Here is a 21,681-nt window from a genome sequence, read left to right on the forward strand (position 1 = left end):
TTATATTTACATGTGTGTTGCAATTTCTGATTAAAAATTAATAAAAAGTGGTTTTTTAACCTTTTAATGACAAACCACAAATCACCAATGTCTGAGATCTCTTCAAGGAGAAAGTATATTATTTTAAAATGTTTACACACAAGTTTATGTACCAATATATAACAAAAATTAGGAAGATCCATTTTTATCTAGGCATGTTGCCTTCTCATTGCTAACAATGAATTGTATTTACTAATCTAGCTTGTGGCAACAAAGATAAAGTTTTGCTTTTTAAACTTCCATTTATGCAGCGTAAATAGTCTAAGAAGGGGTTTATATGCTATTGACTGACAAGGCATGGGTTAGGTGTGCATGTGAGTGAACATCTCCATGAATTTCTTGAAATTTCTGATGACAAGTTATGCATGTAAGTAGAGCCACAGGACAGCTGAAGGGTCTTATCATGTCATAAGATGTTAAATAAGGTGTACAGACAGACAGATAGACCTCAATCTTACAAGGTGCCCTGTGGGAATAGACCCTTAAAGTCAAGACATAGGAGTCTGCCCATGCAAATCAGGACCTTAAGCCATGCAAATCCCTTGTATTCACGGTGTTTGACACCTGTTTTATACTTTAAAAAGCATTACCCCTTTGTATCTCCAGTTTTGTACATTACTGACTCTTCTTGTGCTCAAAGTTTTAAATCCAGAAAACAATTATGTAGATGCTAACATTAAATATTTGAGGCATTGGCTCACTGCAATTCTGGCCATTCTTAAAACTAAGCAAATACTGTTTACAAAATACAAGCTTTGCGGTGAATGTTGTGAAAATCCAGCTTGAGGAAGCTAAGGGTCTGAATGTTTTTCTTGTTCTGCTCCTCAAAAAGCACCAAATGTAACAAGATGCAACAATGCACTACTAAAAAACAACATATCAAAACTCAATATTTAACTGAACAGGAATGCTTTCTAGAATCTCCTTGGTTTTGAAATGTGTAGATTTCTGTCTTCAAGATTGGAAAACAAACAAACAAACAAACAAAAACCCATCGCCTGGCAATGTATAAATTATTACTGCTTTGCATACAGCAGATGGCAGCTATCTGGGGGAATGGAAGATTGTGTGTACAGCTTCATCACAGCAGTACTCATCTAGCAGCTGTTGCTTCTTCACACTTTTCACCAAATTTCATTTGTTTTAGCCAATGAATGGTTGATATTAGAAAATTACCATTTAAATTAATAGTCTTACTAAAAACAAATACATTCACTGGAAGAAAACATATCAGGTTAGCTAGTGCAATTATTTTTTTTTTAATTTACTGATAAATTTAAATTGCTCACTTATATGTATACACATTTTTACCAACATTATCTGACTGAAAAGGTTAGATTTTTTTTTCCCTATGACTATGACTCATTTTTTTCTTTCTGCTTTTCACTTCTAAGTGAACTTAATAAAAGTAAATTATTAAAAATAGCAGAATATATATTACAGAATATACATTACATTACTATTTCCCATATCATAACTGACTATTAAATATATTAGTAACTTCAAGCAAATAAAATACTTTGGGATATCTGTTTTATTGCTAGTTTATTATTAATTCATTTGCTTCTGAAGTCATCTATGGCCTAAGTTCTGAACCAAGTCACACACAATTTTCTCCAGCAGTGAAAGATGGAAAAAGTACCATTTCTTGTGAGATGACAGCAGTTCTTAGAATGAAATGGCAGTAAACACCTACCTCCCTGAGGACAGGATCAGTGATACTGTCCAGGTTCACAGAGCCTTCATATGTTAGGTAGTGGAAAACGTTGAGTGCACGCACTGCTTCTGGTCCTCGTTGCTTGTAGCCAAATATAAGGTCAATCCACTGATGAAGCTGACATGATACAAACTCACTTTCCAGGGCCTGCAAGTGAAATTCAGAGTTAGGAAGCAAATTCCATCTTGCAATTTCATGTTTAAATTACATCCTACCTTCTCATATTTACTGAGGAAACATAATGGGTATCATTACATTTCCTGTACAGGATTATTCAATATATTTGAAATCCTTCAAACATTAAACCCAGAACTGATTATATCGGAAGAAAAACTAAAAAGATATTCTTCTTTCCTTCAGCTTTATATCAACCTAATTTTCTTCTCAGCTATAGGGTTTCTTCTAGCTGCAAGGGTTTTAGTTATTAATTTTTGGGCTTGTCAAATAAGTTATGCAATTTGTCAAGAAAAACTGATGAAAATGGGAAAACAATTTTAAACCCCCAATTTTCCAACTAATTTTCCAACTAGTTCTGGTTAGTCTTAAGTCTAAAATGGAAATGAGGATTAAAAAGCTGTATCGGCAAAATGAGGTTCTGAACTTTATGTGTAAACTGTGACTGATTTCTCAAAGGAGAAAAGCATTTTTCCCATTCATTTTGACATTAGGTTGGTTTACCAGAGAAAACACAGGCCATGACTAGCTAGTTTTAAAATGGGTTCAATGATTGCCATTCCTCCGCTCAGCATACAGAAAGAGATTAATCCTAGACAAAGGAAATGATGATAGTATTACAGCTGAGTCTGATCCAACCAGTATGCCTTTATCAGACATGACTGGCATCCATAGTAGATATCATTGCCTGAACAAGAACTTTTGAAGCTGAAGGCATTACACAGGTTCTCTTAACCCCTTTACCAGACTACCTGTCTTAGTTACCCGTCAGCCAGTACCTGGAAATGCAAATTGTTCTCCTATCAAAATTCATCATGTATTTAAGATGGCATCCTAGCACACTTAGTCCTTGTTTCCTAATGCTACCTTCAAAAAAGAACCGCGATAAACAGGAACTGGCATTAAAATAAAAATACATGGTTCACTGACCAAGTTTTTGTATGTGTCCTTGCCCAAACAACATCACAGCCCTCATTTTGTACAGTGTCATATATCTAGTTCCCTTTGATCAGAAAAAGTGCAGTTCAGTTCTCAGATCTAGGAACTAACATCCAACTAGTCTGTTCAAAAAAAAAAATAAAAAATTACAGAATCACAGAATGGCTGAGTTTGGAAGGCACCTCTGGAAATAATCATAGCCAACTCCTCTGCTTAAGCAGGGCCACTTAGACCAGGTTGCCCAGGACCATGTCCAGACAGCTTTTGACTGTCTTCAAGGATGGAGACTCCACAACCTCCCCAGGCAACCTGTGCCAGTGCTTTGTCACCATCACAGTAAAAAAGTGCTTTCTGATGTCCAGAGGGAACCTCCTGTGTTTCAGTTTGTGCTCATTGCCTCTGGTCCTGTCACAGGACACCACTGAAAAGAGCCTGGCTTGCTCTGAAAAAAAAACCAGCCTTAATACAATTTATTATGTAAACATCTATGTCAAACTCACTACTACTCATTGCATACAGGCAGAGCTGGCAGCAACTGTCTATATTACATTATCTAATACTCTCAGTTCTCAAAGATTGCAGCTTTTTTCTTCTTTCCCTGAGAAATGCTAATTTATCTATTTTTTCTAGCACAGTGCCACTACTGAACAGAGACACTTTCCAGCTAGGATAGAGTTTCAGGTCTGCCCAAGGAAAGTTCAAATTTTACAGGGGAATAAGCTTTGGAAAAAATATGTTTTCATTTTATTCATTTAAACCAAAAGGAGGTCACTTCAGAAATAAGCATCGGACATTGCGGTACCATGCCATGCACTGTCCACCAGCAGCAGCCCCCTCACCACCACACACAAAGGAATAGCCATAGATGGGACAAGCCATGAGGGTCTGGCTCCCTGAGTAATCACACAATCGTTCCTCAGACATTCTCAGACATGGAAGAGGAACTCTTTGTGCTGTGGTGGAAAACTAGACCCTTTTCTGTTGAAATCAGGGACTGTTATTTCTGAGGAAAATGGATGGGAAGGCTCAGGCTTAATAGTTGACATGCAGCTCAGTTTTGAAGAGCTTAACTTCAGCACACCATAAGATGCTATAAAGAAAATGTTACAGAGAATCATACAAAAAAATTGTTTCCTTTTCAGAATCAGAGACTATCACATGCAAATTGTGACTAATACTATTTAAATAGCATTAATAGTACTTAATACTAAATACTATTAAACTAATGCTATTTGGTTTCAAAGCATGTCTCCAAATAAATAAATAAATAATGCTAGATCTTTAATTATATTGCATTGCATGCATGCAACATGATATAGTCAGCAATTACATCATCCCATATAATCTTGTTCATATGACTTTTACCTCATTCAGCATGTATGATGTTAGCATGCAAGTATAAAATTGTTTGCCATAGCAACCACAAATAAAGCATTTCTAACTTTTAAATGCTCAGTTCTTAATGTTCCTTTGTATGTCATAAAATTCAAAACAGAATTTAAAGCCTGTTATCTTTTCAGTATCCATCTCCAACTTACAGCAAGCAGCCTAACTGTTCTCTTCCTCCTGTGAACTCTGCACATTTGGAAGTTTCTTTTGCATCTGCATCTATTATTTATTTATTTTAAAGTAATTAACCAAAAAAAATGGTTAGGCATTTATTTTGGTCAAAAATAGCATTGTTACTTCTAGAATTCAGAGAACATTTCAGGAAAATGGTAAAACTTTTAACTCTTAAAAGTGGGACAGCAAATTTAAAAAAATAAATTCTTGGGTCAAATAAGCATATTTCACCTATTATGTTCTCTAACATCCTCTCCCTGGTGTTAAGAGTTCAATGCCTATGTTATGTTTCCCTGAGGCAGTTTCTACTTGCATGACCAGCCCTTACACAGCAGCTTGTCATTCCAGAGAAGGTCTTACTGACCCTGGTAGGTTTGGAGAACTTCTATTTCACATGGATGAACGATTCTTTAATAACTTATTAAATAATGAGCTACTTTTTTACAGCAGCATGTCATGTCTTCTGTTGCCAATTCTTTAAGTAGATTTATTGTACTATGTTCATAGGTCTAATGGTTCTTTAAAGGTCTCTATGCTGAAATGCCATGCAAGATTTGGAGAAATTTGTACGGAGTGAATTTAATTATTTTGAACTATAAATTTAAGAACTCCATAGAAATTTGGAAGCCAGAAGAATTGCCATTAGAGATGTGATGATTTTGGTGATGGTAAGGTGACTAACAGCGCTGTGCATGCCAGGCACTGTGTGGTGGAAGACTGGTATTTGGGGAGATTCGGGGCAGAGACCAGAGAGGAAGACATAGAGAGGAACCAGAGCTGTGAAGGAGAGGAGCGGCTCTTCACGGGCTTTAGCACTGCACAGCCTCCAGCTGTGGGCTGCGATGGGTGCTGTGTGATGTTCATGTCCTGTCCAAGGGGTGTCCTGTGGGGTACGGCACTGGGCACAAACAATAAGCAGGATGCGCTCAAGAATGGGCCACCAAAAGGCTGCAGAGTCCTACTTGGCCCTTGGTGGGGACAAGATTCCTGATCTGTGCTTTGTAACCTGGATTTGTTTTAGTCAGGAGAAAACTTCTGATGTCAGATCTGACCTGGTTGGGTGGTGTTTTCCCAAGTACTTCTGCAACGCTACTCAAGCGATACTTGCAGAATCCTCTCACTAATTTACTCTAATGCATAGGCTGTTCCCCATCTAGGTAAGTGCCTCCTGAAAATTTATGAGCTGTTCACTGCCAACAGTACATCGTTTGGTTTCTCAAGAATATGCAGTGCTCAGTAGGGAATAGAGTGAGGGAATTTTCTGTGTAAAAAATAATTTGTAGGTACAGTAGGAACAACATACAGTCACTATAGCTCTTTCAGACCTTTGTGTAGTATGTACACTGCACGCTTTCCTCTCCATTCATCCTAATTTGATGTTAAAATTATTTTTATGGAGATTCCAGTAGGAGGCATTGGTTTTTATTTTAATGTGCTGTATAAAGTATTAGTTCGGGATTTTAAAAATGTGCTACTCCCACCTCTTTCTAACACAATGTTTTGTGTTACCGGGTATATTGTGTCACCAGAGAAGAGGAAAGCTCTGATGCTGCCCCTCATCTGGACCACAGCTTCCCCTGCCTCTCCTGTTTCTACAGTTCCTGTCTTGTTTCCCTCCCCTCCATAGATATATGCTGTCTATTTCCCCAAGAACCCCTACCACAGTATCTTGCTATTAACTTATGTTCAGTATATTTAATAATATTTTCTCAAAACTACTCTGAGATACTTCTGTTTTGTAGATCTGCTCAAAAGCAGATCATCAGCTGTTTCAGCCTATGAGCTGGGTTTCTCTTCTCTCCCTTTACATCTGTGCTCCTCTGCAGCCATTGAATGTATATATTCTCTCTGTCCAATATTTCTCTGGCTCCTTTACCATTTCTTGTACTATCACAGTAAAATCTTTGATTCTTGTTTAAAATAAAACAATTTACACTGATATCTGAAATTAGTTATGTTATTTTAAGCTAATATTTTAATAACAGTGATACAGAAGAGTATTCTACAGATTTGGATTATTCAGGGATGTCTGTACAGAAACTGATCCTTTAATATGAGTGTCTTCAAGATGTAAATAAGATTCTTCAGTGATACAGAAAGTTAAAAAAAAAAACTCAACCACTTCCAAATTAGATTGAAACTCCTGTTAGCTGTATGAGTTTTAACTGCGTTAAGAACAAACCTTGGCAATACACAAAATAAAATCAAAGCTACTACTGAGGAAGTAATATCAAATCTTATCTACTGCTTATCTGGTAAAAAAGGACTAACAACCACTACTGAATGGTAAGGAGGAAAGATAAATCTTCCAGATCCTCATAGCACAGAGATTTCATAATAGATGTTTCTAATGACTATTCAAGAAGCTTTTTAATTATGAAATACTATGCATCCTTCTGAATAGCCAGGGAACTGTACAAAAATGTAATTGGCAGCAGAAGAGTGCAAATAAATCATTTCAAAGACAGAAAGAAAATTCAATCTTAGTAACAGTTATGTAATAGGAACAAAATATGTATAACAAAAACAGGACACCATTTAGTTTCTCAAAAATATAATTTATAGTGAATGCATTTTACTCAACGCTGTAATTTGTAATTTAATACGTGCATAAGCCATAATGAAACTATCATTATAATTAACTTTGAATTACACAATCTTGCATCTTTTGTTTCAAAACTAAAGAACGCTTACTATAAAAGCTCTGCTTCAGTGTTTCACAGTGGTGTTCCCTGCCTTGATTTAACATGCTTGACTTACTGACTGAATCTGTTCTATTTCTGGCTCTCAGGACTGTTCTAAGTCTGTGGGGATTGAGAGGCTGAGTAGGACTACAGATGCACATCTGTGGAAGGTTTTATGTGTGGGTTTTTTTTTTCCTGGTAAACTGGGAGATTATGATTGATGAGCCCAGCATTAGGGTAATGTTATCAGGGACACTTTCTGCCTCTGTCCTTTGTGCCATCAGCGAGGTCAGACCATAATCATGTTAGCATTGAACATAGTGCTTTATTAATGTTTCATGAGTAACTCTGTAGCAATCAGTCTAGCTTTGTATGGATAAATAAAACTGCTACAACAATCCCTGATGTACACACTGAGTGGTTTAGAAGCTACTGCAATAGGTCTTAAAAATAATTTGATTGGATGTCTTTTCCGGTCTTTATAAAACATCTAATTTTCACAAGTTTAAAGGAATCTCTTTTGAAGGAAAACCATTTCCAACTCCATTCCTCAGATTAGTTAGAAGTGTAAACCACTCAGCTGAACAATAAAATAAAATACCACAAAACCCCCGACTGTCTTTTATTAATCTGCACAGGATTTTAGTAAAGCTTGTTAACCAATTGGTTAAATTATACTGATCTATGTCACTGTGTCTCTCTGATGTTTTCTAAGCTGTTCTCTACTTGCCTTGGTAAGTCTCAGGATAAAATGCTGAAGGTCTTGCTGTTTATTTTGAAAAAATTTTACATTTATAAATGTGCAAGGAGGCTGTATTTGTATTTACTCTCACATGAAATTACACATCATATATGCCTGCAGTAAGCAAAAAATATGTAACAGCAGAAGAAAATATTGTCAGCTAGGGAAAAACAAGATCCCACTGTATGTTATACAGTCTCACATAGGACCCTTTCCACTGAAATGAAATGACTACTCCTGATTTTATTTAACAAGGGATCAGGATAACAGTTACCTGAAATATTCCTCAATTTTATGCAGCTTTCCTGTAAACATATTCTCTACTTTCTTTGCTAAGTTGCTGTAGAAATTCCAGACTTGCACAAACTTGCTGTGTTTTACACGTCAGCACCACACCCAGGCTATTTTTTTGCTCAAGATAGATTCTTGTATAACAGCCAAAGCTTGGCCTGGGGATGACCTAACTGAATAATGCATCTGCTGGTCGGTTCAAAACATGGAATCAGACACTAGGTAGGGAATGTCAAACTCTCCAATCCCTTTATATTTGTTCCTTACTCTGACCAGTCTAGTTCTAATGACCAAAAAGAGAGTGTGCTGGCAGTTTTCTGAAAAATTACTGCACATTCAAATTATTACACCTTCAAAATGTAATTCCATTACTTCTTACTACACATACAATCTGAATTTTCATGATAGGGATTATCCTTCTTTAGCTACTTGCTACTTTACAATAAGCTTTATAAAAAACTAGGTATATATCATGCTCTTTAAACACCCCAAAGTTATTCACTTTGTTTCTGTCCTCTGAACTCCATCCAAATATGAATACCTCTGCTGTCATCTAGTTGCCCAGAAGTGAATCCAGTATTCCAGGTGCAGTCTCAAAAGGACCATTGACAGGTACAGCTACTTACATCCTCTGTGATGCAATGATTCTCTACAGATGGCATCAAAATACACTTATTTCTGGTGAATATAGAATTACAGAATTATATCTATTCTAATTGCTGCTCACTGTCACCCTTCCCTTGCTTCTGCTCTATTTTTGGTACTATTTTTGTTTCCACGTTTCTGCTTCCTATTGAATACATTTAATTCTTTCCTCCCAAGGTGATTTTCAGTATATTTTCTGCATCTAATTCAAATAAATCTATGTCTCTTTCTCCTGTTTTCTAGGCAATTGCCAACTTTATTTTCATTCGTGAACTTCAGAAGAATGCTCACTTGAAAATAACATGTATCTGTGTAGAACTGAATTTTAACTACTGATTGTGCTCTCCCTAAAAGTAGATGCTGGGATGAATAAAGACCATGCAGAAAATGCCTCCAGGAAACACTGTATGATAACACCATGATACTCACATCTGTAGGGACAGGGGTAGAAGACAGTATAGGAAGGCTATGATACATAAGTGAGATAATTTCTGATTTTAGAAATCTGCAAAGTACTCAATTAGTTGAAGTCTGTAATTCTAATACTACTCCAATGCTAACATTGGTTTGTCTGTCTCATGGCAGTCTCAGTATACTTACACTTGTATGGAATCAGCCATTAGTGCTGTTAACAACTTAAAAAGGTATTTTCATCTTTTAACTACAAGCTTTTCTTGAAAGTATTGTCCTGAAGGGGAATAAATGACTCTCAATTGATGCAAACAGCTGTTTTCTTCAACAGCTGTAAATACCCCAGCACAAAACTCTTCAGTAGAGAGCTCCTATTCTATTTTCTAAAAAGCAGAAATTGCACAAGAGAAGTCAAATAAACCAATGTGAAAGCTTTTCTTCAAGTGATTTCATATTACATAGTGGCTTTTATCTTCCTATTAATTATTCCATCTTTGTGGAAAGGAAAGATGGAGAACCACAATTTAGGATCCAAGAAGGAACATTCTTTATAAGACTTCCGAAAGGGCGTCATTAATATGCATCTCATTATACTGCCCAAGAGTGACAGCTTGTTTATCCTTTTTCACTAAGGTATCACACTTCTTTTCTTACAGATTTCAAAACTAAATCTCTTGGTCATCTTTAGTGTGCTTACTCCTGGGCCCAGTTTGGGTTTATCCATAACCACAATACAAAAAAGGAGGCTCTGTGCAGTGACGTGGGCACTCTGAAGACACGTACCTGTGACTGCACATACCACACTTGAGAATGCTAATGGGAGGGTAGCAATCCTTGGTGTCCACCTCCTTCTTTGCTAGTAAAATTGCACTTGAATTTATTGCCACCAGCTGTGACAACTACTTGTTTTTAGAAAGAATCTTACAATACATGCAGCTATAAGAGAAACCAGGCAAGAAAAAGAAGGAAAATGTTCTTCAGCTTCTTCTTGCCAATGAAGGACTACTCCCTGGAACACATTTCTCATGCTTTGTGTAGTGCATTTCGTATGTCTCAAGTGATGAGTTTGCCAACACTTCCTTAGGAGACTGCTATACATATGTCAAACCACTTACTCTTCTAAATGGAGGACACTTCTAAATCACATACATCTAGGAATAGAGGGGGTTTTTATAATATTCTTATATTCTTTTGAAACTCATATGGCTATTTTTCTATCAACTCCTGAAGATGAATTAGACAGTTCTTGAAATTAAATTGCCAAACAAATTAGAAGAAAAACAACACTGATAGACTTATTGTGCTACCACAAAGGCACTATAGGGAATAATGCACAAGCTGAACATTTCTGCAACTGTATGGAAGCCCATAGCTTGTATAAGCAAGGCAAGCAATACGCATTTTAAGGAAGATCCATTTCCAAAATAGAACCATAAATTGAACTGTTACTGGCCTAAATATCAGAATATATGTTGTTTTTCCTAAAAATGACTAGAAAGCTACCTACATATTAACTCTATCATTAATAAAGTTATCTATCCAATCAAAGCAAAAAATATTTACATCAGAACAGTTCTTGTGCAAAATTTCTTCAGAGACCCCAGTTGTTGGCTTATGTTCACATTTCTACATTTCTAGTTCACCTCTGATGAATAGGACATGCATAGCTTCAGTCAAGTAAGCAATATAATACATCTTGCATGACACCAGCATTTATAATTACCTTTTATTTTTTAATGTAGAAGGTGATGAGGAGGAACCAACTTAAATTTTTCAGGCTATCCTATTTTGCCCAGCTCATGCCCATCTGATGCCTTCTCATGAGAAAGTAAATAACTGAATTTCATTTTCCATTATTTGGGCATGTGGAAGGAAAATCCATTGTGCAATGAAAGGTTCTATCAAGCAAGACAGAAGGCAAATTCTCCTTCCCTTTTAATTTTATTTCTATAAATTCAGTTCTAAAGAGATGAAAAACATCTGAGCTAAGCATCAGGTTAGCTCGTTAAAACATAGAACTCCTCACTTAGGCTAAACCAAAGTGCAGCTTACCATCCTGTTGATACGGACAAAGTCTTCAGGCTTCTTGGCCCATGGTGGGAGATCAACATCATTCACAACAACTTCATCTTCTCTTATTCCTAGATTATAGCCATTACTGTTGACAAACATCTCTGGTAGGTAGTAAAACTCTGGTATTAACTCCTAGCAAAGAGAAAACACACAATAAGACTTTACATTTATACAGAGATGCTAAATGGTACTGCCAGAACCAGACTCTGTTGTAGTACACGTTAAAGCATTCCTGGTTTTGTTTATGTTTCTGTGCCCTTGTCTAAGAAATTTTATAATCTGTTTTCTTATACTTATGGTAAAACATATTTTTCATAATGAACTGTTAAATCTTTGAGGTTTTTTCCCATATCTGTTTTTATGAAAAGCATAAGGAAAAAGTATTCAGGGTGAATGAATTTTTCTACTGTAACAAAAGTTTAAAAATACATGGAGAAAAAAATGTCAGTACAACAAATGTCCTTAAAATAGAAATGCATTATATTTAAACTGTGAAAGATCAATAGCTGAATAGCAAAGATCATCTGCAGTGTATTAATACATTATAGATAAGCTAAGGTGTAAAGTTTTTTCCATTTTCCAGGATAGCTAAATAAAAATGCATTTTGACATAATAAATATTGCCATTTGTTTCTGTCTATTATTTTAGCAGTAAATATTGAACTGCAATAACAAAAAAAGCTTTAAAGCTTACTATCTCTTTTCTAATATCCAGATGTGGATTAAATTCACTAAATTACATTGTTAAAAGCATTATGGCATTCAGTTGTGTAATATGATCAAAACTGATGACACAGCACCTGAAACCTGAATCTCTTTGTGGTCCTTTCAGAGGCTGCAGACATGCGAAGTGTAGAAAAAAGAAAATCACTGCAGACACAAACTTATCTAATTAAATCTGATCTGCAATTCCATAGAGAATAGACCAGTTAAAGCATAGATGGTACTTTCAAATTTATTATTATTTTTTTAAAGAGAATATTTGTGTTACAGGTTTAAGTATGTTTAGGGAGGCAATTTACTTGCTGCTTTACATGATTTTACTATACTACAAACAACCTGAATTCAGATTAGACTAAAATGCAATGCCAATCAATATCTAACCAGTGGAAAACACTAACCCAAGTGTGACATATCTGAGCTTGAATATCTCATTATAAAATGAGCTGTAATCTCAAAAAGCAAAAAAATATTAAAAATATTATGTGTAGTAAATAATAAAACAGCAGCTAGAGCAAAGTCAAACTAAAAGTAATCCTGAACTTTCTATCAGGTTAAAATAAAAAATATTGTTTTACTGATAATCTTAAGGTTTATTATATACCTCTATTTTACTCAGAGTATTTCTAAAAGCAAACTTCCCCGCTTTCCCCAAAACAGGATTCACTAACTCTCAGGTTCCCAAGGAAACCCTTTGGTTTTCTCTAATGGAGCCCAAAGAAGAATGAATGATCCTCGCGGCTGGAGAAAATTAGACATTAATCTTTCTAGAGCTCAACAAACTACTACTAACTTGGGACTAAGAGGTGGCCACAACCCAACATGTGCTACCATGCAAATCACTGACAAACTAAGAGCATTGCCTTAAGGAAACAAAAAAAATTCATAAGGACCTCAGAATGGTAAAATATTATTAAGTCAAAATTAAATTAAAATTCAATATTCAAATGAAACAATTTATTAAAGAAAAAATAAGCAGTTTCTATTTTGTATAAAAGCTTTTAAACACATACCATTGTTTTTAATTATTACAATTTTTTATGCAACAGTGGTGAACTAACCTGTAATGTCAAACACCAAGCAAGTTTTTTTATTTCATATATGCTAACTCTTAAATTTCCTTTTGCAGTTTTAAATGCCCTAGGATCTAATTGTGAACTTTTATATCTAATGTATCTGAAAGATTTGTGTTACCCAGAGATACATCTAGTGTTTAACTGAATTCTGCTAACCTTCTGACTTAAGGGGTATCTTGAAACAAAGGGATTTACGTCCCTTGATATTTTTAATGGTATTTCCATTTAGTAATTTTATCTTTGTTGCTATTTGCTTTCAGTGTAATTTAATGTTCCCTTGTCTGGTATAGCAGAAAACATAAATAGAAATAGAATAAATACAAAGCATGTGATTAACTTTCTTCTTAAGATTTATTGTGTTGTATATGTTTACTTTGACCTGTCTTATTCCTGTGCTCTGGAAACTAACCAGTGCCAGACTTTTAAATCCTCTTCAAATAACACTCTCTCTAGAACTCTAATCATTCCAATTACACATCTCCTGCTATTTTTTTTTTCAGTCAAAGTAATGAAACTAAACATAGTATTTAAAAAAAAAATTAATAAACCACTATGTTATAGACTCAGAATTCTCTTTGATGTTATTTTTAGTGCAGACTACAAATTTGTTTGCTTAGCTGAGTACTATTTAGCATGGATTGAACCTTTTCTTGAGATATGAACAATGTTTCATGTGACCTTTCCCAGATACTTACATATTTCACATATTTTACATTAACCATTCAGTTTTCTTTAGTAGCATTTTATAGTCCTCTTACAATTTTGCTGTCTCCACTATTAACTAGACTAGGAAACCACAACACTTAAAAATAGCTCAGATAAATCCACCTCATTTTCATTTCTAAAGAATGAATGAATATATTAAAACACAGACCCATTACGAAAACTTGTGGCACCCCGTAAGTATGAACTTGCTAACATTTGGAATAAAATCTTCAAAATGTGTAATTAGCTACTTAGAAGCATAGAAAATATAACTAATCCAGGGAAGTGTGAATAGAAAGGTTTGTTTTAATGTGTTCACTATTTATTCTGGTGTGAAAAAATGAAGAAGCTGCCTCTTCTACCTCATGCCAATGGCAGGTGCTGGATGAAGAGGGAAAGGCAAATACTCCCCTCCTCAGGGCCCCTGAACATGCCTTACTAGGCTAGTACAAGCTGGGAGAAAGCAGAGAGAAGAAGATAAGTAAGGACCAGAGTGGGCAGCAAGGACAGAGCCTGGGGGATTGCTGGGAAAAGGAAGGAGCAGACAGGAGTGAACCTCAGTGGAGACAGCAAGATGACAACTGGGATCCAGAGAGAATTGTTTTAAAGAAGAAGCCACTGAAATTTGCAAGAATGAACACAAGAATGAAGGAAAGGATAACACTAGCAAGGGACAGACTTATTTTCAAAACCTATTTACTCAGCCAGAGTTTTTTTCTTGGTTTCATGGTTTGTGGCAATTCATATTCTAATAAAGGATACAGTTAGAGAGAGATAGCTCTTTTGGTGCCTTCCCTGTTAACATCAGGGAACAGATACTCCAAATATCTACCTGGTTCCTCATACCCTGTTTTAGGGTCACATTTGAAGAGATGACCTTGCCCATTCCTCTGTTCCAGAAAAGGCTCAGCTGTACTATCTTTCCTGACAGATATTTGTCTACCCTGTTGTCCCAGAATTTGAGTGACAGCAGCCACACAATCCTTCCATCAACTGACTTCAGAAATCTTAATCTGAGCAAGTTTTACCTAATGTCTGGCCTGAATCATTTGTTATAAAATCTAAGCCCATTTTCCCTCGTCCTAGCTATCAGTCCATCACAGTTACAGTAAACAGATTACTGTTTTCTCTTTGCATAGTTTATTATATGTTTGGAAAGCATCATCTTACCAGCTTTACAGCCTCTCAGCTCCTAAAAGCCCAAATGAAGGAAAATTATTCCATATTGCTACATTGCTTAAGTTTTAGTTACAGATTTGTAAAATACTCTTTTAATCTCCCGAAACTAGTTAGTAGAATTATTCCGAAACAGCATATAACTTAATTTACTCCTACATACACTTTGGCCTTGTTATATTTTGTCACATGTTCATCATGCAGAAACCAAAATAATTTTTTTAATCAGCCTCTGTGGTCTTTAGATCAGAGATTAAGATTGCATACTTTTCTGACAGGATCTGCTACTTTTCATTCATTTTTATGCACCGAGTAATTTGCCACATAACATAGCTTCTTACAAATTCCGTTTCGTACTTTAGAAGGGTCACTGTTAAATTCACCCTAAAGATAGAGACAAGGAGACTCAGAAAATAGCAGAGGAAAAATGTATCTCAATGATGGTATTTACAGCAGGGGATGTCTCCCAGTCTGCTTTCCAATTGACAGAAGAGTTGATATGTGAATGCTTAAAACTCCTATTGCACCTTCAGTGGTAAAAGATCAATGCAAAACCACAGGTTTATGCAAAGGAATGCTTCTTTGAAACTCCCATGATATTGAGAAATTTATGTTTCAAGCTACAAATGTTCAGGAAAGACAAATCTTAAAATATTATCTTCCTACACTAAACATTGAGTTAGGCAGTGTAAATCAAGAGATGAAGGAAAACATCAAAAATAACAACATAAAAAAGCTTCCCCAGGAGTTATATCAGTTTGCCAACATAAAATGAGGGAATGCAAAGAAAAAAGATGCAGAAGATCAATATTTTCAAAAAATCTGGTATTTTAAAAATATTCACAGAACAATTAAGCAATCTAGATGCATATCGTCATTCAGCTGATATATAATTTTTCATTAACTGATACAATTCAGTAAATTTTATTATTTTCTTTGCTCTTGCCACAACATATCAAAGGTTCTAAATAAATCTTTCTGACTACATAACCTGTCATGAGTAATTTCTTACCACAATAAATATCTAGAGTTCAAAGAGTTAATAGAAATAGGGATTCTAGTGATCTAAACCCATTTGCAGTAATTTCTGTCTAGTTGTCCTTGACATTTCAGAAGTTGGTAACCTCCTCTGCTCCCCTTTCATTCACACTTCTCATAAGACAGGTTAGCTTTCTATCATTTAATAGTCAGCTACTTTTCAAACTGCTCGAGAAGCTTGGCTCTTCTCACATGAAGAACGATGCAGTAAAGCTACTCAGAAGTGTAAAAAAAAAGGTAAAATGAATATTATAATAGACATTTCTTGTCTGTAAATGTGATCTCTAGTTTATTTTAATAGTTATACTAAAACCCCAAGGTATAGTTAACAGTATTATATGCCTTGTGTCTTCATATAAGAAAACATCCCCAAATGCATTTTCTAATTTACAAGCTTGTGACAAATCCAAGCTGCTAAGAAATTAAACTTTAAAAATATGTCTTGGGGTGATAAAGGACCACTATTAACACTATCATAATTGTACACCACTTGCATCAAATCTGACATTTCTGTTTAATATGTTTTGCTAAGGGTATACCATTTTATGGCCTCCCAATGAAATCAAATCCAACCCAGACGTTTTCACTTTTCTAATATAATTCACTTCGAAGTTTTAAAGCTCCCGTTTCTTTTTCTTTCTTTCTTTTCTTCCCAAAAGGTTGATCCCCTGGCATCCATTAATTCCACAAGAGCCTAGTACTGGGTCAACCAGTCAGTCATGAGTACCTCCATTAACTGTGTTAATTCACACTAAGGCACCTTAATGACATTTTGTCAGAGCTACCTTTCTAACTTCTAAACACACTATTCAAAAGGTAATATAACAAGTTAGAGAGGCATTAGGAAAGATTAGTGCCTGAACAGGAGGTTCTGGGGAAGTCAGTGTTACCAAAAACTGGAGCCAGGGGGGAGGTGGAAAGGAAAAAATGTGAAAGCTGACTGGCCAAGTTATGGTCATTTCCGGGTGACCTGCTTCCTCAAAGGTCACTCCACGAACATTCATTCTTCATCCAGCTTGTACTGATTATCTCAAGAGAAGGTCGATGTTGATAAAGGGAGACACAATCAAATAAACTCTGTTAGCCAGGTTCTCCCCTGTGTGTTACCACTCTAACACAGCACATACCATATTAATTCTGTTTCATCCACTGTAGGTGAACAGGTTTCTTTCAAAAAGAACTAAACCACCCCAACCTTAAGGAATAAAATTGTCTAAGTAAATCTTTAATCATCCGCTGAGCAATAATGTATCAGACGCTAAATTTTGCAAAGGTGGTGTACCTTTTGCCACAATTCAAGATTTAGCAATTATGGCTTGTTTTTCAGACTGATCAAACTACCACCACAGTCCTATTTTCATTAGCTCAGTGTGAAACAATTTAGTTCCAGAGGAGACTACACATATGCAAAGCTAGAGAGGGAAGGAGGGAGGGAAAAGGGGGAAAGGGAGAAAAAGAGAGAGAATGCCAGAGAGGACACATGGGTGTGAAAAAAGGAGACTGACTGACAGAATTGCAGCTTCCTAAAGAAATATCCATTCTTTTGCAAATGTCAGGTATTTGGTTTTTAAATTTTAATACAGAATTTCTTCAAAGTGGTTTGGATGTTTCTTTTAAAACTACATTGAGGCTGCAACAGAACACTGTTGTGGGAAGTGTCTACATTGCCTAAAAATCTCAGTTTACTAGTTAAAACTGACCTACTTCAGAAGTGACTTAAGCACTTAAGAATAAAGCACCTCACAGATCCATTTCTTAAATAATAACTGATGAAAAAATCATAATACAGATTTTAATTTCCTAAAAAAAAAATTTTAAAAGGATTTTTTTAATTAGGCCTTGCTAATAAAGAATTAAGGCAATTCATAACATTAATTAATACAGTACTTGAAAGCAAAAATTGTGGCCATCTTACCATACACATAATTGAAGAATGTCAAATTAATTCATTACACACACTGGTTTTAAATTATTTCATAACCTGTGCCACAGTAATTAATGAGATTAGTGAGATCAGAGATTAAATGTACTTAAAGCAGCTCAGATGAATTTCAAATATATGATAAGGAATACATTAATAATGAACACTTGCTATTCTTAACAGTTCTCAAAGTTTGCTACTTTGATGGCTAGCCTGTATTCCATGCACCTAATATTTACTATAAAGACTCAAAAAATCCTTAGGATGGGAAAACAAATTACAATGCATATATCACATGGGAATCCACACTGCCGAAGACCCCCATTTATAACTGCATGTGCAGCCAGAGAAAGCTACACAAATATGTGGAACACTTTGACAAAGAACATGCTTTTTTTGTACTCACACACAACCTCTATATATCTTCTCTTTTGCACACTATCTACTTTCTCACAGGACTGCTAGATAAATATTAGAAGTTGCCAGACAGCTGAACATGAATTTTCGGATGTTTCACACTCTCAGAGCTGAAGGTCTTTTGTTGTGCAAGACTCTGGTTGCTGCTTTTAGGTGACTGGGCAAAATGGGCAGAGATTTTTGAAGTGGTTTTTTGGTGGTTCCCCAAACCTCACTGCCTTTCCAGTCCCTCAAAACTTGATTAAAATGTTTCAAAAGCCTGTAAGGCTTTCCAAGCAGCAGCACAACTAATCTGAAAAAAATGGGGTATTTGTAGTATTAATAATAGTTCAGTTTCCCATCCTTTTGCAGAATGAACGCTGAGGCCTCAGGGAAAATTTGTCCCTAATGTCATGGCATTGAGAAATGCAGTTCATTAAGGACTTAAGCAACAAACAACATCAACAATTAGCTGCTATACTCATTCTTGATTTATCACTAAGAAATACAGACTCTACAAATGGAAAGGGCCTAAAGGGTCAACTAGTGCATCCTCTTGCCAATTCATGATTGTCTCTGATGCTTTTCTAGTGCTTTGCCAGCCTACATTTCTAAGAAGCTTGAGAAATAAGGGGGTTACTACTTCCCCTTGTGAGGATATTGAAATTCAGAGAATATTTCACTGTAACTTTTCGTACTCTGGTAGTTAAGTAAACATTTTTCAACTCTGATCCCTTTCCTCTGAGGTTCACCTCTTTGGTTCCTGACAAACAATTCTTCTCCCTTTCATATGTTTGCATATTTCATAGCATGTATGGTACCATGTCTTCACTTTTACACATTAATTACTCCACATATATACACATTTTCCTTTCCTTCCTTCCTTCCAACTCCTTAAACACACTTGCTGCTCTTCTTATGGTTCCCTCTAGTTTGGGTATATACTTCCCCTACCTAGTTCCCCAGCAAAGAAAGCACTAAGACTTGGCTTTATGCAGCATGGATACAGACTAACAATTGAATGAGGAAAAAACAAAAAACCTGTGTTCTCCATGAATGTAAGAGCTCTGAGACAAATGAATGACTAATCAGACTGTTTCAGGTAGAATTTAGATGCCATGAGATATTCTTAGTTGGTATAATGCGAAGGATGTAGCTTCAGTCTCACTTCAAGCTTTCTGCCATTCTACTGACCTTCAAGTTTCCTTGTTAAACTGAACATGAAAGACATATATTGCTTGGGCTACTGAAGCATAGTTCAGTGGACTTATTCCAGTAGTGGCTTTGGATGTGGACTTCAGTAGATTTATTCCAGTAGTAGTTTTGTATCAATATATAATAAATTAATTTGATGATGCAATATATTGAATGCTGGTATTAAATACATTTTAAAATTTCCTCTCATGTCCACCTTTTTTATTTCTTTTTTCTTTAGATAGCTTAGGAATTTTTTCTATTTGCTTTAGCATCCCTTAAAGATTTAGCTTATTTTTAAATCTGCTTTTGTTTATCTATTTTTGTCTTAAGATGAATCAACTTGTAATAGATCAGTTCAAGGTTAATTTGTAAACCCACCTAACCTGTATCTTCATTAATTAACAAAACCATATTTTAAACAGGATCTTTAATCCCTAAAGTATCCCTGAGCAGACAGGTCAGGGATTATCTGGAGAAAACATTTATTGGCTAACATACCTCATCTGTGCCTCCCATATTAGATTTTCTGTAATGACCTAGCTCCAAGTAATATTTCTCTTTCTAATGGCATAACAGAAATGTATATATATCTAAATCTGACTCTGGGGCCCTACAGCAGGCTCCCAAATGTATTCTAGAGTACATTATTTTACAATGTTTCCCCAGTGCAACTCTGACCCTTAATTGTTACTATTTTATCCAAGTTATCCCCAACTCCCTTCTTTAGATTCAATTACATAAGGCACATAGCTACCCTACATCTTCACCTTTTGCCTTCCTTTCTGAAGATCTGGTTTTAAGTATCTTTTTAATACTTGTTTTATTTTAATAACTTAGGTTTTTTAAATACAAATGCATTTTGTAATGCAACTGTTATCCATCCATAATTTCCACATCCTTGCAATAGCTGGCAGCAGCAGTTTAAATTACCCACTTGGTTCACAAGACTGCTGATATTTTCATACAAACATTTCAGTTCTTTGTTTTACTAGTAACTGATTCAGTTGCTAGTTTAGGAACAATCTTTTCAGTAATTATATACCCTAGCTGAATACCATCCCTCCTTCTGTCCACAGGTATTTCTTTATCTTTTGCAATCCCTTCATGTATTAAACTGCCCTCCTCCGGTGTACTAAAGCCAGACAAGAAGATTACAGACACTTCCAACAGTCTTCCCCTATTCCTCAGTTTAAGGCTCTTATCTTTTGTTTCAGCTCCAATCCTCCAAGGCCATTTACCCAGATATTCTGGTGAAATTACAGAAAAACTATATTTCATTGAAAGGGAAAAATCAAAATGTCAGAATTTTGAATTTGAAGAAATGGCTGCATTTCAAATATAGTAATATTACCCTGAATTTCTTCCAACAAGTTCCAAAATTTCCTTTGTTTTTCTTACGAAGGTAACAGTGGTAGTACTTAAAATACAAACATGAAATGGGTTGTAAGAAATTTAGGCTAATTTATTTTCTTTAGAAAGCACTTTCTCCCATATGTTAAGATGGCAATACAATTTACAATTCTTTATTCTACCTAGAAACTTAATAATAACAACATGGTTTGTCCACATACACTTCTGACACTGCTGGAATATTTATGTAAACAGGAGCTCTGGAATAAAAATAAATCAACAAATTTACATCTTCTTTTGTCAGGCTAAGTCAAAAGTATAATGGTAATGTGACCTTGACTTTAGCATTTCCTTGTATGAGTGGCAGTATAGAAACAGAAGAGAGATATATTAACTTTAAAATAGAGTTTTAAAAAAAGAGCAATTAATGGTATACTGCAGCCTTTGCCTACCTTATTACTAGAAAATGAGAATCAAGAAGAAGCATATTATTCAAAATATTATTAGATTTTGGTTTTCTTCTGATAAGGTCCCGTGTATATGAACAATAACCCTTTGTATTTAACTGTAGGTAAGGAATTACAACAGTAAAATCACCCTGCTCTCCGGCTGTTTCTGTATATCGTGTAGAAGTTGTTTTAATCTAATGCGTATTGTTGCATAATATCCCCAGGCACAGTCAAGTAAAAGCTAAAGCTGTACAGAAAAACCAACATTTTAAATGGGTCTTGTCATTAATGCTTTATTAATTGCCCCAGGCAATGCAAACCCAGAGCTAGGCAAGCTATAACAATATGACACTTTAAGGTCAAATCCAATTCCTG

General features: G+C 35.4%; 1 protein-coding gene across 1 annotated transcript in view; it reads right to left on the reverse strand.

The window, feature by feature from the left end:
- LOC104521085 (neurobeachin) overlaps positions 1-21,681 on the reverse strand; it is a 100,901-nt gene that overhangs the window by 46,242 nt on the left and 32,978 nt on the right. Inside the window, 2 exon segments of the mRNA XM_010162976.1 lie at positions 1,736-1,903; positions 11,258-11,410. Of these exon segments, the coding sequence (XP_010161278.1) occupies positions 1,736-1,903; positions 11,258-11,410 (321 nt within the window).

This window comes from Antrostomus carolinensis, unplaced genomic scaffold (genome assembly GCF_000700745.2).
Source record: "Antrostomus carolinensis isolate BGI_N321 unplaced genomic scaffold, ASM70074v2 scaffold3202, whole genome shotgun sequence".
In the NCBI taxonomy this organism is placed as follows: Eukaryota; Metazoa; Chordata; class Aves; order Caprimulgiformes; family Caprimulgidae; genus Antrostomus; species Antrostomus carolinensis.